At 42.0% G+C, this 19,757-nt stretch overlaps 1 protein-coding gene across 3 annotated transcripts in view; it reads left to right on the top strand.

Moving 5' to 3' along the window:
* CREB5 (cAMP responsive element binding protein 5) overlaps positions 1 to 19,757 on the top strand; it is a 416,932-nt gene that overhangs the window by 143,000 nt on the left and 254,175 nt on the right. For all 3 annotated transcript variants that reach the window (XM_054559357.2, XM_054559355.2, XM_054559356.2), the window contains exon 5: positions 16,880 to 17,052. In XM_054559357.2, coding sequence (XP_054415332.1) covers positions 16,880 to 17,052 — 173 coding nt within the window. The remainder of the gene's footprint in view (positions 1 to 16,879; positions 17,053 to 19,757) is intronic.

Here is a 19,757-nt window from a genome sequence, read left to right as displayed (position 1 = left end):
TTTATTTGGGAAAGGAAATCAATTTGCACCCCTGACATGCTGCCAGGTTCCTGTTTATATGCACACAATAGGCAGCTTGGAGGGGGTAAAAATATATAGTTTATGATTTCAGCATTAAGTGTGACACAATCTGTATATGAAACCATAGAGGCAGTCCTGTTTTCCTGTTCCTGCAGCCACACTGCAGTTTAAGCTTTTTATCGGAGCATTATTCCAGTGTGCACAGAGGAAATGGTCTTAATCGTACTGTGCACTTTTAGTATGAGGAAAAACTGTCAGAATGAAAGTGATTCTTTGCTGAATTTTGTTTGTTTGTATTTTCTTGTTTGTTTTGGGGAAAATACCTTAAGTGGCTGACTGGGACTCAGCCTTATAACTGGGCTATGCTTTGGGGGAGCTTGAAATGTCTTTCCAGCATAAAGTGTCCTCAGGCTTCTGTGGTCAGAGATTCCTTGGCTGATGGGAGGTTGACAGGACCCTAAGGTCAGTGTGTCCATTAAACAGAATTCATTTCCTTCACTCCAGTTTCCAACAGTGATATCCAGCAGATGGATATCTGCTGAACTTGACCCTCACTCCTGCCTCCTTTGAGTGGACCCCTGGGCTTTTCTCTTCCCCAAAGTGAAATAATTACCTTACTGGTCCAGTGTATGGAGATCCAAATAGGAACATGAAATAAAGTCATTCCTTCCCCTTTGCAGAAATGACACTCTCTAAAATCACCCATCGTCGCAAAAAAATCACTGAATTAGTAGTCAAGAGATCTAGATTCTAGTCCTACTCCTGCCTGCATTTAGATGTGGGCCACTGGTCTGGTCACACCATCTCTTTGGCCTCCACCTTCTTCTCTGTCAAGTCAGGGAGTTGGATTCAAGGCTATATTTCAACTCTGAAGTTCTGTGTGCAGGTACTGACAAGTTTCATTAAAAACATCTTCACCTCAGACTTGGAATTTCTTCCTGCCTGTCTCCCAGCCTGCATCCAAGCCAGACCCCCTGTTTTGGGTTTATCCATCTGAATTCCTGTTTCTGTTGCTGTTGGAGTGGAGCCTTCTCCCCTCCTTTTCACTGCCTTGGCTTCCTCTGTGTTAATAATTATCTTAACTTCCATGGATCTGCTTTTTTCTTTTCATTTTCCTAAGTTACCACTGAAACTTAACAATCAAATCTTGCATATTAAAAGTGTAACTCTACTGGGCAGCACCCATTTGGTTACAGACACTGTGCCTGGAGGCAGGACAGGGTCCCTTTCCATTCCACCCTGCTATTCACAAGGTCGGCTCTGGGCCACAGCTTCTTATTGGAGGCCCGGAGGGCGTTTCCAGTTTTTTAAGTGACCCTTTATTTGGCTGAGTGTGCCACAAGCTCTAGGTATGCTCTATATGTGAATCTAGACTGTTCACATGAGCAAGCCAAGGAGGGAAGCGGACTTGGGGAGAGCTTGAATACAAGGAGAATCTTTCATTATTCATCTCTGCTAGTAATTAGAGGGCACTATTGAATAGATATAATTGGATCATGTCACAAAAATTAAGATAAAAGACCATAAGCACCCCATTCTGGCTCAGTGTTCCTCCCCTCTCCTCCGCCTTCACTGGAGTTTTGTTCAGCTGGTGGTAGGACTCAGCACACTAGAGGTCTTCCAGTTGTCATAGATCTGTAAGCTGCATTGTGTGTGTGTATGTGCATGTGTGTGTAAATAAAAAGCTTCCTGCATATGGGTTTACCTAAACCTTTATCAAACATGGTGGTGTGCAAGGATGTTAGAATAAATGGAGCAACATACAAGACAAGGCATTCATGAGGGTTGGCAACTGTTCTCTCTTCCTGTGCCAGCAGATGTGAGATTAGTAGTTAGCTACCCAGAGAAATCAATACTAGTTACAACTGCATGATTGACTTGTAGGCAAAGCCACTTCACAAATGTGAAGATAATATAAGAAATTCAGATACTTTGTGGTTTATCTTTTGCCCTGACCATACATTTTATCAATGATTATAAACCTTTAAAAAGGCGTTTTGTACTGAGATTCTATTTGACTTTTTAGGGCAGATTTAAATTTCTAAATCCATCCATAGGGTTTGAAAACTATTTCATAAAGTGACTAGCAAACTATATAGGTGTGAAAAGACATCTATCTGAAAAAACATATTTCTTTACATATAGGGCTATAATTTGATTTTTTTAAAAGTAACTGGACAACACTCAAATATTTAAAAAAACAGATCTTAGAGCAAAATAAAAAAAAACCGGCAAACAAACACATAAATATCATTAGCATAAGAACATGAGCATCATCACAAAGGGAAAGTTACAAAGGCTTTTGTCCAGGAATTCACTTACTGAAAGCTCCAGCAATATGGGTGTTGTTCTTATGTGAATCCCTGATTACCTTGAGATCTCATCTAGAGTTTAGGTTTAGAAATATTATTTCTTAGTCTATCAAAGAATCAGTAAATTTGTTCCACATTGAAGTTATCAGTAGAGCACAATAGAATGAAAATGAACTTAAAATGGAATGTTATAGAATGTTCCAGTTGCCGAAGACCAGGGACCTGCAGACTTAGTGTCTTTTCACAGGAGTGAGAGGTTGCCAGGGAGAGTGCCTCAATAAAAGTACGGATGTCACGGACATTAGCGCTTCTGCTTAGTGAGTCAACCCATATATCCTGGCTGTCTTAGGTAGAGAAATGCAGCTTCTAGATGTGCTCACTTTCCTCCTGCTCAGTAATTTTGGCAGAAAGTAGAGTTGAGCTCGGCACGGTAATGGCTTTATGGTACATAAACACCAGGTGCCAAATTCTATCTTCTGTGACTCCCACATATAAAGCTGTTCTTATTCTAAGCCCGATTGTTTCACCAGGAGGAATGTAGACAGATAGGAAGCTGTGGCCTTAAAGTGAGACCTGGTTTTCAGGGCGTGTAACTGGGTTCAGAGGAGCCACGCTTGCCCGAGCTCATCTTTGTGGGGTGGAGCCAGGTTACTTGGGCACACCATGGGATGGGTGCGTCTTAGCTCTGCCGTCTATTGTTTTGTTCAGCCCAATCACGATTTTTTAGGTGTGTGGGTCAATGCAAAGCCAGTTTATTTTTCTGTGTGTTAGGTTGATGGATGATTTTTTACCCTTCTGACTTAATTTTTCTGGTATAAATTTTCTCTAATGAACACGTGTATTATGGATATATTGGTGATAAAATAAAAATAACCTAAGTTTGATGAACACATAATTGTATTGGGTGTTTTCTGATCATCCATCCAAGCCCGTTCTGTCCCTTTTTGACTCTGTTCTTGCCCTGAAAGGCTGGCCCGTACACACAATCTTAATGAGCACCTTTAACTGGTGTTTTCCTGTTCGGTTTGGGCATATGGCCATGGAGGTGTCACTGCAGGTTCCAGGAAGGAAGCAGGGAGACACTGGGCATCTATTCTCCTAGCTCCTTCAGTTGGCTGCTTTCTTTGACCAGGAGCCACAGGTCTGGCCACACGCCCTCTCCCCACATGGTTCTCTCTTCTTCCCTGGTCTTGCTGACTTCTCCCCAGCTTCCTCTCTCCTGAGTCCTGGTAACTTCTTCCTTCTCTTACTCTTGTAGGCCTAGGGATACTAACAGCTCCCTGCTGAAACTGGCCCCAGGGCTTTCCTACGATCTCTTCCCACCTTTGCAAAAAGTCTCTTTATTAAATGCTCCTCACATTACCCAGTTTGAAGGTACTAGCTGTTTCCTACCGGGATCCCAGATGTTAAAATAGTCAAACTCTCTAATTGAAATTGTGCTTTTGTATGCAGTCTTCTCAGACTAAAGCATCACCTTCTTTCTGTTTGACTGCAATTTTAACAATACTGAGAAACAGTGGAATCTCACGGTACAACGAAGTGAAATGAAATTTTAAAAATTAAGGAATATGATAGCTTCAGAAGGCAGGGGATTGTATAGGAAAATGAATTCATGACTTTTAAAGAAGTATTTTAAAGACATGAGATCCCAGAGAAAGAAATCATAAAAGAGATCCTCGATGGTCAAGAAAAAAATAGAACCATTAGGTTTTCTGTGTGTGTGTGTGTGTGTGTGTGTGTGTGTGTGTGTGTGTGTGTTTTGTGTTTTTTTTTTTTTAATACTTATTTGAAGAACAAGGATAAGGATCAGAAATGGTCTGGTGCTTTTGGATCAGAATAAGCGAGGGAGGATGTCATGAATGGGAAAGGATAGATTAAGTAAGGGTGAAATTGGTTTCAAGGAGGCAGAGCTATAATTTCTGATCAAGTGGCCAGGCCTCATATGTGAGCCTCATTGGAAGGTAACATTTAAGGAAATACTTGGAAGAGATCAGGGAAGGAACTGGGGATATGTGGGAAGAAGCCTTCCAGTTTAGGGGAACAGCTGGTGCCAAGGCTCCTGTGTGCTCACAGAATATCAAGGAGTTCCTTATGAGTCTGCAACAACAGAGTGATGGGGTAGAGTAGCAGGAAATGAAATCACAGTGGTAATAGGTTATAGCATGCAGGTTTCTGGAGCACCTTGCAGGAACTGTGAAAATGAAAACTACCTCAGTGACTCCTATTGCACCAGGGACCCCTAAGGATCCAGAGAACCCAAGTTGTGCTAGGAGAAATTGATGAAGTTTGCTTTTAATATTCAGACAGGATTTCCAGAAGTTTCTTTAGGCACTGTCATGCCCAGTTGTGGCCAGTGTATTATCTCCTGTGCTACATAACAAATGCTGTTTTGTTTGCTGTGATCAAGAGAAAAATGTTATCTCTTTAAATTCAGAAGTCATAAAATAAGACAGACTAAGCCTCTCACTGAGTTTCTCTGTTGCATTGCTTAGTTTGGTTTTTGCTTTAAGAAAAAAGAAATACTGTTAATGACGATTAAGTTTCGTTGGAAGCAATGGTGGTTCAAAGGTACTTATTCCCCAGTAAAACAACCACTTCCCAGGATAGAAATAGGCTGCTGAATTAACACTGATCATTAGAACAGCACAGCAGTAACTTACATTTGCAAGTACTAGACAATTTACAATGCAAGGCTATTCATGAAGAGCTACCTGACAGGTTCCACAAGAAGTGAAATGAAGCAGCAAGCATCTCCTTTCTCTATTGTTTTGGAAGAGGAAGTCTAACTTGTAGCACATTTTCCTTTCCACTGAAGATAGCATTTCTGTTTTATGTTGACAGTATAATTTGCCAACTATTTCAGAATGCAGGTGCCCAACCAATGCTCCAGGCAAGGGAGTTTTCAAGCAATTTCAGCTTAGCCAGCCCTACCCTCCAGCTCTTTTGGCCAGGAGAGAACAGGAGCTGAGAAAGGGAGACTTGGGCAAGGGAAAGGCAAAGGCAAGTCTCTTCTCAGATCTGTAATATATCATTAGCAGCTTTCCAGAGAGTGCTACATTTATATTTCTGGTCATTAAGTAGGTATGCATTGGAGTCTCTTTGAAATGCTGAAGAAATAGACCCTTCAGCATCCTTGTGGTACTTTTATACGTGTCCTTATTTTTAGTAACTTTGCAAATTTCTGGTAAGGAAGGGAGAGACATTTGTTTAGTAATTCTAGAATGGGCCATTTGCCTCTTGCACCGCCAGACTAGATTCGCAGTGTGCAAATGCTCAGCATTTCTCTGCATGTGCCGCGCCCCTTTCGTGATTTTAAATACCCTTTCGTCTCCCACACTACACAGGTGTGAGAGCTTGGCAAGGTCATTGTTGCCATCTGTTTATCTGCCCCACACCTGCCTCAGGACTCCTTTTCTCACTTGTTTCTAGTCACTTTGCTTTGGTTTTTCCAGTCGATTTCCCAGTCACTTGGAAGGGCCCTCACTTCCATCAGTGGCTCTGGTTGACCAGACACATGGCAAATTGAGGAGACCGTTAAGCTGCTTGCTGGCCTCTGGGTGTTGATATGACTTAGGATAACTCAAATCAGCATATGGTTTTTTTTTGTTTTTTTTTGTTTTTTTTGTTTTTTTGAGACGGAGTCTGACTGTCACCCAGGCTGGAGTGCAGTGGCATGATCTCAGCTCACTGCAACCTCTGCCTCCCAGGTTTAAGCGATTCTCCTGCCTCAGCCTCCTGAGTAGCTGGGATTACAGGCATGTGCCACCACACCCAGCTAATTTTTTGTATTTTAGTAGAGACGGGATTTCGCTGTGTTGCCCAGGCTGGTTGCAAACTCCTGAGCTCAGGCAATCCGCCCGCCTCAGCCTCCCAAAAAGCTGGGATTACAGGTGTGAGCCACCACGCCCAGCCAATGTTATCTTTCTATATTAGGATCACAGGCTTAAGATGACCACATGCCTGACTTAGACAAGAGGAAATTGTCTATCAGTTGCTCTTTAGTCACATTCAACACCTCAAAAATCACAGTTCATTTATCTATCCAACCAATGGTAATTTATATAGTTCTGTGCCAGGCACTGAGCTAGGTGCTAGTGATAGAAGAGAAAACAAGAGAGGCTGTGTTCCTTTCTTCCTGGAATTGATTGTACAGTGAACTGGAAATAGTAGTAATAACAATCGCACATTGTGAAACATGCTATAGGTGAAAGGATTGGGGTGCTGAAGTAGAAGATAACAGGTGGAATACCTTTAGTTAGGGAGGTGACGTTTAAGATGAACCTGAAAAGGGGAGAGGAAGGGTATCATTCTAAGAATAAGAGGATGTCAGAGCAGAGAAGAGCAGGGTTGTAAGATAATATGTATGTTACTAAAGCTCTTTTCAAACCATTGCTTTATCTTTACTATGTAGGTCAAAGGAAGCAAGGGTACATGATCCTCATTTTGTACTTGAGAAAATGTCATTGATCAATCAACAGATTTATTGCTTAGAGGACAGGATTTAGCTAGGCAGAGAGAAGGAGAGGAAATTCTAGGCCTGCGGCATGTACAGGCAAAGGTATGAAGGTGAAAATTTGAAGTCACTAGTTGCGTAATGAATAGACCAGTGTGGCTGGAGTTTAGGGTTTGCACGGGAGATAGTGGTAGGAGATGAGGCTGGAAATATAGGGTCTTGAAGGCAAGGCTAAGCGTGGGCTTTTACTGATGGTAGTGGGGAGCTATAGCAGGTTTCAGAGCTGGAGAGTAGCATTAGGAAAGTGCTGAATTACATCGATTAATTGGAGAACAGGGTCTGGAGTGTTCTGGGAGGGACTAAAAGGATTGGAAGCCAGGAACCAGGCTCCTATATCAGTAGGAAGCAATTGTATGATCAGGACAGGAGGTGACAGACCTCTAAAGCTAGTGGGATGGTCAAGAAAAGGCAAGGCAGATGTGGGAATCATGAAGACAAAATCAACAGACTGGAGAAGGTCAGCAGGATCATGTGTTTAGTGGTGGAGTTTGGATGAAAACACAGACCTGCTGAGCAGCCCTTTGCCCTTCAGAACATGGTATAATTGGCTCTCAGTGACACATCCTTCTCTGCTTCCACAGTGTGTGTGTGTGCATGTGTGTGTGTGTGTGTGTGTGTGTGTGTGAAGGTATTTTTCAGATTCATGTGTTTTTCATCCCTTCTCTTCCCTACTTTTCATATTCCTTCTAAGCTGGAGGCTAACTGTAGTGAGGAGAGTGCTGAGTTTTTATTTTCTCTTGTTCCACAGCACTCATTGTACTGTTCTATATATTCACTCAGCAAACATCTATGTGATGGGCATTGTATTAGGCCCTGAGGACAATGGCAGGAAATCAGACCCTGTCCCCATCATCAAAGTGTTCATAGCTAGAAGGAAGACTGACTTTAAACATAATATATATACCAGTGTGTTCTAAGGGCTTTGAAAGAAGTGTGTGTGGGATAAGGTGGAGGACCAAGGAGTAGTTAGCTGATACTATCTGGTGTTAGCTTTGATAGTAATGATGATGAGAATAGTGATAATTAGAATAATGGCTGCTAACATTTATTGGACAGTTAATTGTCCAACACTGCATTAAATGCTATGCTTGTATTACCTGATTTAATCTTTACAAAAACCTTATCAGATAGGGTTGTCTCTATTTAACAATTGAGAAAACTGAAGTACAGAGAAGCTATAAGCTTGCTGAAGATCACACATCATTCGTTTATTTGCAGAATAATTGAATCCATTGCTATCTACCAAGCACATAGCATGGAGGCAGGCACTGGTTATTTTCAGGTGAACACAGCATGTTTTCTGCTCCAAGAACAGTGAACAGTGATGTCATTTTTATTTTTCGAGATGGAGTCTCACTGTGTTGCCCAGCCTGGAGTGCAGTGGTACGATCTCGGCTCATTGCAACTTCTGCCTCCCTGGTTCAAGCAATTATCCCTGCCTCAGCCTCCCAAGTAGCTGGGATTACAGGCACCCACCACCATGCCCAGCTAATTTTTGTATTTTTTAGTAGTGATGGGTTTTTGCCATGTTGGCCAGGCTGGTCTTGAACTCCTAACTTCAGGTGATCCACCTGCCTTGGCCTCCCAAAGTGCTGGGATTACAGGCGTGAGCCACCAGCCCTGCCAATTACATCATTTTTAATGGCACGAGACTAGTTTCTAACGTCCAGGATTTTGGTGGATACATCAATCACAGAAATTTGTTCAATCTTGATTCCAGTAACCTGAATAAAGTAGAGCTATTTCTCTCCTTTTAACCCATATGATTGTATTTAGCAAAGACAACCAAGACAGTAATGTGGGAGATGAGAACAGAAACATGGACAATTCAAGGCATTAAGAAACTGACCAGGAAGGGGCAGAATCTTTCTTTGAGAGACACTTGGAAACTGTTTCTCACAGTCAAGGGTGGCACCTGAGAAGATATTTATTGTCTTGAGTATTCAACTACAGGATTAAATGAATAGCTATAAAATGCTCACAGGGATGGTTCAGGGCTCCGTTGCCTCAAACCCAGTATTAGAAAGAATGACAGAGTTCTGGGGATTGGAGGGGAAACTCAGCAAGCTGGGCAGATCTTGCTGTTCAGGAGCTGACAGCCTCAAGTCTAGAACCTCGCTTATGGGGGCCGTCTGCTTCTGGCAATGGGTGAGGGGGCTAAGGCCACTGATGATTATATCAGTGTGCAAGCTGCCTGTCTACCTACTGTGATGTCTTCCCTCAAGTCAAAGGGGAGCTGCCTATGCCTGCAGCATGACTTTTAGATAAGGGACACTAATCAGACATTTTGAAATGAATTCATGGTGTGTGTATATCCAAGTTTTTCCAGCTGTGAAAGTGGTGATGATGACATTGATCCAAATTAGTGGTATGCCAGATATACTATTGTATATTTCTCAGACCACATACCAATATTAATTAATCACTGATTTATAGTGCCCATTGTAAGAATAGCAGGCATACCTTATTTTTACCAATTCACTTTCTACAAAAAATATTTGTACTACAGGACTTTAGAAGCAGCAGGGCTTAGTGGTGATGAGCCTGGTTAAGAGGTCTGAAGCCAAACTGCCTAGAGCTGAGCTTTTCCACTTATTGGCTGTGTGATTTTGAGCAAGTCACTTAACCTCTCTTTGCCTCAATGTCCTCAACTGTATGGTAACCATATATCTACCTTCTAGACTGATGATAAGAGTTAAATGAGTTTTCTGACATACAGTAATGCTGTATCAGTGTTAGCCATTATTAATATTACTAATATTAATATCAGTCATGGGGAGCAGCCACCAGACTGTACGTTTTGTCTCTCAGCCTCATGTTCTGGACTTTACTGAAAGAAAAGAAGTACATTTTTGTTTTCAGACACTGTGCTGGGACATCCGTCATGTCACATGATTCTGATGCTAATCCTGTCCTTTAGATGATTATCTCCATTTTAAAGATGAGAAAGGTATGGCTCAGAGAACTTAAATTATGTGCCCCAGACACGATGGAGCTGACGCAAACTTGATCCTAGGTCTGGCCCATTCTAGTGCTTATGTTTTTCTTTTATACTATGGTACCTCTTGGAATTTGTCAGAGTTAAGTAGCAAACTGAAAAAGCAAAATGAATGCATGAATTAACCTTGAGACAGGGTCTCACTGTGTCACCCAGGCTGGAGTGCAGTGGTGCAATCATGGCTCACTGCAGCCCCATCCTCCTGGGCTCAAGTGATCCTCCTGCCTCAGTCTCTCAAGTAGCTGGGACCACAGGTGTGTGCCACCATGCCTGGCTAATTTTCTTAGTGAAAAAGCAGAATTTAAATATGTATATCAAGACTAGAGTTTTCCTAGCCCCCCTGTGCTCTCCTCTCCCTTCTGAAGAGGTGACCTGAGATGGTTTCTTAACTTGTGTGTGTTTCTTACCTTGCCCTGCGTTACTGTGCACAAGGCACCTTGTTACTGTGCACAAGGCACCTTGCCCTGTGTTACTGTGCACAAGATAGTTTCTTACCTTGCCCTGTGTTACTGTGCTGCGGAGAATGCTAGGAGGGAGAGGTGGCCTGCATGGTCCCTGGTGCCCTCCTCTACTCCATCTCTCCTCTGATACCTCACTACCCCCTTGGTCATGGGGCAGCCTGTCCTCTTAGTAAGATCCAAAAAATACCTGTCCTGATAGATAGCTCCTGAGAGCACCAAATGGGGGAATCAGGACTCTCTAACATCTTTTCTATAACTCCAGAAAGCCTAGTAACTTCCAGAGGGTTAGAACCTTTGTTATTCTGTGAATGTCTTGCATATCTTTTGGATGCAGTTCAGGGATGTTTACATCTGGGAACTTCTGAAAGTCTTCATAACTGCCCAGGCATCATTAAGATGCAGACAACTCTAAGATTGCACAACTCATAAATGCGAGTTAAGATGACCCTGGCTCTTTATGGAAAATCCCATAAAGTCTCCACACAGTGGCAGTTGGATGGAATATAGATTTGCAGATAACATTTTGAGACCTTACAGGAATCAACATCATTTTGCCTATATGCTCCAACCTTCACTTTCAATTGTGGTCCATTCCCTTCATCCTTCATTACCACACCCTGAAATTATAGTTATTTTTAAAAACACGGATGTATGTTTATGTGCATCAGATTGTTTTTTTGCATTTTGTATTCCAAGTCCATGCATGCAGGAAGACAATTACCACTCTACCTCAAGCTCAGGAGTATGCAATCAAGACTCATTATTCCCCTGCTTCTCATTTCATTCACACCCTTTATGTCTCAGAACAATAATGAATGGAGAGCAAAGCATCCCAAGATACTTGAGGAAAGGAAGAAGTCAAAGGACATGCTGAGAAATGTGAATCAAAGAGGGAGAAATTTCAGTGAAGATCGTTTGTTTAAAGTGGAGCTTTCATCTTTGGTGGTTGGGAGATTGTACTTTTTGTTAGATCCATTTCTTGAATCATGATCCCTTGGGGTTTGGCAGAAAGCTATAATTTTTGGAAGGCTCACTTCTACAAAAGCTTATGGTTATGAAGAAAAATCAACATTTGTAGGTCCATGAATCAGAGTCTAAAAAGTCTGTTTGGATATTTAGTGTCTCATGAAATATAACATAGGAAGAGACTTGTGGAGTGTCAGAGCTGGAAAAGATCATGAAGACCATGTAGTCCAGCCCCCTCCTTTAATGATGAGGCTACTGAGCCCAGCGAGGTTGAATGATTCATCCAGGTTACATGGCTACAAGGAAGGGTAGACAAACTGGACTCGAATAGACCTCTTAACTCCCAAGCCTGTATATTTTCAACACTATTACACATTACTAATCATTTGGAAACATTTCAGCCAAAGCAGGAACCATGTATCATAAATGAGAGAATCTTAGCAATAGAAGAGACCTTGGAGGTCATCTGGTGCCATCTCCCTTCTGAGGCAGGAATCCTTTTGGTGACATAGCTGACAAATGGCCACTCACCCTGGCTTAACTCTAGTGCCAGGAAGCTCAGTCTGTTACAGGCAGCTTGTTGTGTCTTTGGATATCTCTACATATTGGTAAATTTGTTCTGACAGAAGGTCATATCTGTACCTTGAAAGTATCACCCCATTAGGAGTGAGGGTGGCCAGAGGTGAGTGGCATGGTATTGGTGATGGTGAGAAGTTTTACTCTTTTTCTCATCTTAAAATAAGGATAGTAATGCCTACCTCTAAGGATCATTGGGAAGACTAGAGATGTGGTTTATAAAGCATCTACCATCGTGCCTGCTTCGACATAGGTACTCAAATTGTAATTATTATTGACTTTTATCATCATGATTACATTTTTGAAATTATGCCCTCTGGCTGGGTGCCGTGGTTCATGCCTGTAATCCCAGCACTTTGGGAGGCCGGTGGATCAAAATGTCAGGAGTTGAAGAACAGCTTGGCCAACATAGTGTAACCCCGTCTCTACTAAAAATACAAAAATTAGCCAGGTGTGGTGGCACATGCCTGTAGTCCCAGCTACTCAGGAGGCTGAGGCAGGAGAATTGCTTGAACTCGGGAGACAGAGATTGCAGTGAACCGAGACGGCGTCATTGTACTCCAGCCTGGGTGACAGAGTGAGACTCCATCTGAAAATAAAAAAGAAAAGAAATTATGCCATCTGGAGCAACATAGACTATGTCTAATCTTGCAAATATTTTAAAGCAGTTAGCATGACCCTTTAAGTCTCCTCTTCAGACTAAATATTCTCTGATTCTTCTGCTCTTCCTGTGATACATTTTGGATGCCTTCATTCACACTTATTTGTCAATTTTCCCCCTAAAATGTGGTGGCCAAATGTGGCCAATCCAATGCACTCTACAGTGGAATAATTACTTCTCTAGATCTGGATGTTTCACTTCTCCTAAAGCAACCTAGATTTATGTTAGCATTTTTGGAGGCCAGATCACACAGTTGGCTCAAGTAAAACCTGATTCTTCTATCCAGAACATTAGCTATGCCTCCCAACTTTGTGTCAACTGCGGATTTGACAAGCATGATTTTTACATCTTCATCCAAACTGTTGATAAAAAAAAATGTTGAATAAGAAAAGGCCAAAGGCAGCTTCGAGGAACACCTCTGGTCTTTCCCTGCATATTGACATCCATCCACTAGTTTGGTGACATTGTTTCACCAGCTTCACGTCTACCCATCTGTACTATCAGAAATAACTCAGCAAGATAGAGTCACTCTTTGTGTTTTTGAAATTGGAGATTTAATTTATCCGGAGGTAAAACGCTATTTATCGATGGAGACAGGTTTTGAACCCATAATTGGGACAATGTGAACTCAGGAAGTAATTTCCTGTTTGAGTTACTATGTAATGCTTAAAGAAAAAAAATCGCCTTCTCTTAATGTGAAATGATAATGCTTTTGCTGGGTTGTTTATTTTTCCAAAATGTTTTGAAATTACTCTCTGGGTTTTGGAGAAGAAGACTGGAGAATTTGCAGATTTTATGTGTTGGGTAGAGAAGAGATTACAGAAGAGTTAGAATATGTCTTTCAGGAGTCTTTTCCATTTCTGGCAGAGATCACAGAGATGAAGAGATGACTTTAAAGTGTTGATGAAGGAGAGTGTTGGATATATTCCTAGATAGTGATTAGTATTCTTTTTGGTGATTCTCAGAGAATATTCTTAAACTTTTTTGGGGAGAGGGGATTACTTCTTTCTCATATTTAACATGCTTTACTCTGAAGAAATTAAACCTATTCTTTGTGCTGCAGCATAAGTCAGTTTTCTTTGTCTTTTTCCATGGTGGATGTAAAGAATGGTGGTTGTCATCATTTGAGCCAAAGTGCTCAAAGATTGGAAGCTCAACTCTCAGCATCTTCCTTCATTGGCCCCTTTAATATTTTAAAAAAGGTTTTACTTTTTACTACATATTCAAGGCTTGTGACTTTCTTCTTAATCCTGATCCTCTCTATTTCCTCAGCCCATAACTGAACCATAATTTAACAATACCTTAATATCTAAAACTGCATTATTGCATACTTGCAGATTGCAAGGTGAACAGACAGGACATTAGGACTCTTGAAAATTGACCAGGGAACAAAAAGGTAATGTTTCATCATATGGAATATTCTAGGAATGTTATAGTTCACCCATTCACTCAATAGTTATTGAGCACTCTGATATGTCAGGCACTAAGCTAGGCAATGGAGACATAATGGGGAGTAAAATCAGATTTAGTTTCTTCTCTCATTGGGCTTACTGTCTAGGGGAGAAACAGCTATTAATCAAACAATCAAGAACAATTGTAAACCACTGTACTGTAAAGGAAAAGGAGATGGTGCCCCTCACTTCGGTGAGGGTGGGCAGGAAAGGTTTGCCTACATGATGATTGATTATGAGGTCTGAAGGTGGAGGCAGGGCAAGGGCATTGGTGTTAGAAAGTAGTATACAAGGCCGGATGCTGGAATGCAGCATGGTTAGTACGAGGGTAGGAAATATCTAGAATGTGGAATGAATCACAGACAGCAAGAGTGCAGGTGGTGTGAGCTGAGCTGGGAGGTAGGAAGGGTCCCACACAGGCTTTGGAGGCCATACAAGGGGTGCTGCCAGTGTCTTCCAAACCGATAGCTTAGGGTGTATGTTCTGGGGAGTGGGTAGGAGGGGAACCTCACAAACGCTGTGTGTGATGTGATCACTTTTGCATTTTGAGAAGATCACAGTCTGTAGTATGGGAAAAAGGAGGAAGAGAAGCCAGAGTGCATGAAGGAGACATTGTCTAGACAAGGATAGAAGATGATGGCAGTTGGTTATAGGTTGGTGGAAGGATGGATGGAAAGACTGGAAGAGATGAGGGACACTTAGTTAAATTTGTAGGACTTGGAAACTGCCTAAGAGGGTGATGGAAAAGAGGCATCCAGGATAATTCAAGGAGAGTCATATGTCTTATATTTTTCTTTGTGAATTTAAGGATTGTGATCTTAAAAATTAAATTGTACAGCATCAATAATTCTAAAAGGAGAGTCAAAAATGGTTCTGTGCCTTGGATCTATTATTGATAGAGTAGGTGACTATGAACAAGATGAAATATTTTAAGTGTCTTTGAACTTAAACAATGGACTAAATAGTACCTATAGTTTCTGACCTCCTTAAGACCCAGGGAAATAAGTTTGTCAAGGTTCACTTTCAAAAGAAATAACACAATTTTCTTTATTTTTGATTATGATTTTTAGTCCAATTCTCTAAATCTCTAGATCCTATAAAAAGAACGAAAGTGTGTTCCTGCACTGCCACCAGTGCACATTGCCATTTCCTTTCATCCTACTTTACCCGATCACACTGTTTTCCCACGTCAGAAAAATTTTCCAGTGTATAACAGAAGCCTTTGGACTGTGAGTATATATAAGCCTGTTCCTGCCTTTGGGATCCCACAACGACACAGTAGGCTCACAGTCTAAGCCAGGTGCCCAGTTTCCATCTGGACTCCTGACAAACTGTGTGGTCAGGATTTAGAAATCAGAAACCTGGGAAAGGTGCAATGTGATGGACACAGCCACCCCAAATACCGTATATGTTATCACCATCGTTTAACACGTAGTGCAGGAAATCCTTTTCTTTGCAGAAGAACTTCAAAGGATCACTTCTAGTTCTCTTGGGTAACATTTATTTTTTCTTTGCTAACACCAAAGCACAGACAGATACATATTTTTTCTTTAGTAAATTGCTAGTGGCACTCCATTTTTTCCCTCCCATCTTCAACCCATTGTCCAATAGACCTCTTAAATTTCTCCACCATTCTAGGCTGAAGAGCTGTACCTTGCCACTTATAAAGACTTACTTATTGCCCTTACCTATTACTTTGGCCAAGCACTTTCTCTTTCTCTTTCTTTTTTTTTTCTCTTTTTTAGAGACAGAGACAGAGTCTACTCTGTCCCTCTGTCTGTAATGTGGAGTGTAGTACTGCAGCCTCAAACTCCTGGGCTCAAGTGATCCCCTTGCCTCAGCCTCCCAAAGTGCTGACATTACAGGCATAAGCACTATGCCACTTTCTCTTTCTTTACTAGTTGTAAATTTCTTTCTCACCTTTCAGTCCCAATGTGTTGATCAGCCTTGTCTGCTCAGTGTGAATTTTCTCTGGTTGTCTGAATAACTTTCTTTTCTATGAAGACCTATCTCGCATATTTTACTTACTTTTGAATTTTAAACAAATAAACCTTCATTTGAAGGCATCAGAAATAAATACATGATATTAGGTCCTGTAAGTGACTCAGACATCTCATGTTCTTTCACTGGTTTATTCATGCTATTAATATACATCTGTTGAATGCCTACTATGGTCCAAGCACCACGGGATAGAGTTGTGAATACAAACATCCTATGTTCCAGAGGAAAAGACATGGAACAAGTAACTAGATGCTTGATTATTGTTCTGTGTTTCCATTACTCCATGCATTGTGAGAGATGGATTTTATGAAAATACAGCAGAAAGCGGCAACACTTGTTCTGATCATTGGATCCCAGATGTCTTGTCATGTATTCCAATCACCCATCCTCATTCCACAGGTTGTTGAGCTTGTGTCCTCAGTCCTGAGATTATGATTTGGAAAGGTAGTCATTTTCTTAAAAAATGTATATATATGGTTGGGCACTCTTATAGGACTAAAAATGAAAGGGAAAAAACCAGTGTGCTTGTCATGCAAAGCAGGATGCAGAATGACTAGTCACTAAATCACAGTATTATGCACTTACCACAAAAATCATTTTCAAATCTGATATTCATCCTCCAAGTCAGAGAAGGTAGCACTAAATATCTCTGATGCAAACCTCACATCAGGATGGCAGCAGAGTGGTAAGGAAACTTTAAGGCATTTTCTCACATGCTTTACTCTAAGGGTGAGTAGTTATTTTTCATCTCCTTGTAGCTGTATGTTATAATAAGATGAATGGGCCCATGGCTTGCCAGAAGCCATAACTCTGTATATAGTTGACATGACTAGATTCCCAGTTTTGGCCTTTGAGAGCTTGAGAGTAGAATAAAAACATTGACTCCTCCTGACCTTTCCCCTGTGTCTTCTCTGGGCAGAATATCTCGATGCATAATGCAGTTGGTGGGGCCATGACGGGGCCCGGAACTCACCAGCTTAGCAGCGCTCGGCTGCCCAACCACGACACCAGCGTTGTGATTCAGCAAGCCATGCCGTCGCCCCAGTCCAGCTCTGTCATCACTCAGGCACCTTCCACCAACCGCCAGATCGGGTAAGGAGCCCTCCTTGGCTGCCCCTGGGTCCTGGCTGGAACTCAGGAAATGTCCTGGACTTTCTCCTGGTTTCTGGTGCTCAGATTGGTTGGTTTTTCTGGCTGTCATGATATTGCCTAGAGCTCAGAGTGATGCTTTTGATGGGAGAAGGGAGGAATCTCTGCTTGGTAGAAGCTGTTTTGATCCTGGACTTTGGGTGGTAGGGGTGGGGTGGGGAGCAAGTCATTCTGTGTCATCATTTCGTCAGACAAGATTTATGAACTTTAAGATGACTGTAGGAAAACCCATGGTTGCTATGGAGACCAGAGTATAGTGTGCAGAACAAACATGGTGGAGGGAAGTTCTACCAGCTCAGCCTTGTCTCCAGCAGAGTGTGCCCTTCCCTTCCTGGGAGCTGCCACACTCATCACCTCATCTTCTGTGTACAGCAATCCCTTCTTGTCTGTGAGAGATAAATTCCAAGCTGCCCAGTGGATACCTGAAAGTGCAGATAGTACCAAACCCTGTGTGTAATATGTGTTTTCCATCTGATAACTGAGATAGCTATTAAGTGACTACTGGGTGGGGCGTGTCCACAATGTGGACACGGTGGACAGGAGGGATGATTCACATCCAGGGGTGCATGGCTTGGGATGGCATGAAGTTTCATCATGCTACTCAGAATGGTGAGCAGTTTAAAACTTGTGAATTGTTTATTTCTGGAATTTTCCTTTTAATATTTTTGGATCACGATTAACTGAAACTGTAGAAAGCAAAACCACGGGTAAGGGGGACCACCATATTTCCACAGTCGTCCTACCCTCTGCTCATTCTTCCTGCCTCTCCTTCTTGTAACTGCCTCCTTACTAGCCCTCTCCTTCCTGCTACTGCCTCCTTATTAGCCCTCTCCTTCCTCTACATTGGTCCATGCTGATTTCCGGAGTAGACAAAGCAAAGAAAGCAGGCCCCTCTCTCTCATTTATGCAAATGGACAATACTGAGGCATTGAGGAAAAATTGGTAGAAAGATCCTGTCATTGAACACCAGATACTCCATGTCATGTGATGGAAAGAGCTCTCCCTTCTGGGTATCCCGTGTTAGCTCTAGCCCCTCGCTATATGCCAAGTGTGGTCTGAGGATCCGCAGCGGGGGCATTTCCAGGGAGCTTCTCAGAAACGCAGAATCTCTGGCCCAGCTTCCTTATCCCCAGATTGAGGATGGTGTCTGTTCTTTCCAACCTCACGAGAGTAAAGGTGAAATAAAAGATTTAAGAGCACATGGGTTCTTATGAAGAAAAGGTAATAACTTTAAGCCAAGGAGCTGTGATAAAGTTCTGTTGCTGGCTGCTGAGAACTGGCTACTCTATGCTTCCAGAATTCTGTTTAAAATGAGAAGAGGTGCTTGCTGTGTTTGGTATGTGTGTCAACATTCTGTTTGAATTTTCAGTCAAATATTGGAAGTGATAATTAAAAACTTAGAAACTGCTCCACAATTTGCCAGTAGGTCTTTTCCCTCTTGTTTTTTGGTGTTATAAGAATTCCAGACCCGCAGGGAACACTGGCTTATTCCTCCCTAGGATATTCCAGAAGGGGCACCTTGTCTCACATTTTCAACTTACCAGGAATGGCTGTGATACCTTTAGACCCACCTTAAGAAATGAGAGTAATGGGTAATGGGTAATGACCATTTTGTGAGTTTGCTGTAGGTGCGTTTGGTTTTCTATTCAAGAAACAGAACATTAACCTGGCCCTTCAAATGCTTGGCTTTGTTGAAAGGAGTCAATGCTAGGTGGGTAAGTGTCTCTGCTAAAGATTTCTTTTCTTCTCAAATGACCATGAGAGCAAATGTTGCTGCTATCTAAATCAAGAACCCATAGTATGCTAAGAGGGTGGGGTAGATTCATAAAGACAGCATCTAAATCTCCAGGCACTTCTCTCAAGTGGCTTGGCTTTCAGCAGACAATTCACAGTTAGGCCAGCTAATTATAATTATTTTATTTTTCTTTCAAGGGGAAAAAACATAAAATGTGCTAGAGTTTACTAGCAGTTTTACAGCATTCCTTCCCCCCTGGAGTTCTCCTGCCGCCCTCTCCCTGCCACCCCCTAACCAACTACCCTTTTGGAGGCCCTTAGTATTCAGCCATTGTTAGCACAAAGCTGGTCTTTATGAAACAGTCTTTTGAGGGCTAGCACTAAAGTTTAAGATGAGTGCTGACTCTGTTGATAATTTACCCAGCTGGCCCAGGACTGTACATTTGGGTGACATTTGTAGGCTGTGTCACCATGCCTGGATGGAGGCGGGTGTTTCTCTGGTATGGATGCCTTTTGGACACACTCCATCTTCCCATTTATTCTCCAGCCTGGGGTGTTGTGTGTCGCTCCTGGTGTGTTCTAGGAGATAATTGTCACTTTTAGGACTCTGTCTCATTGCCAAGCCTGAGGGAGGCTGTTTCTTTTATTCAGATTCCTCCCTGGTGTGTTTGCCATGTTGATTCAAACCCACACATCTTGTCATTTCCATTTTTCTCCATCCAAAACCTTGCCTGGATGATCCTGGAGACTCAGCAAGAAATAACCCAACCCATCTCACCAGTGGATTCAGTATGAAACTCTAGGTGGTAACATTTGGGGATGGTTGACTCTTTTATTTCTCTCAGGAAAGAGGAAATGAGTACTTATTTGAAAACATGAGTTCCCTCTGGAGACTGTGTCTTTAAATGAGCATT

This window comes from Pongo abelii, chromosome 6 (assembly GCF_028885655.2).
Source record: "Pongo abelii isolate AG06213 chromosome 6, NHGRI_mPonAbe1-v2.0_pri, whole genome shotgun sequence".
Classification (NCBI taxonomy): Eukaryota; Metazoa; Chordata; class Mammalia; order Primates; family Hominidae; genus Pongo; species Pongo abelii.
The sequence above is the reverse complement of the archived record's forward strand: the minus strand, read 5'-3'. Positions and strand labels throughout refer to the sequence as shown.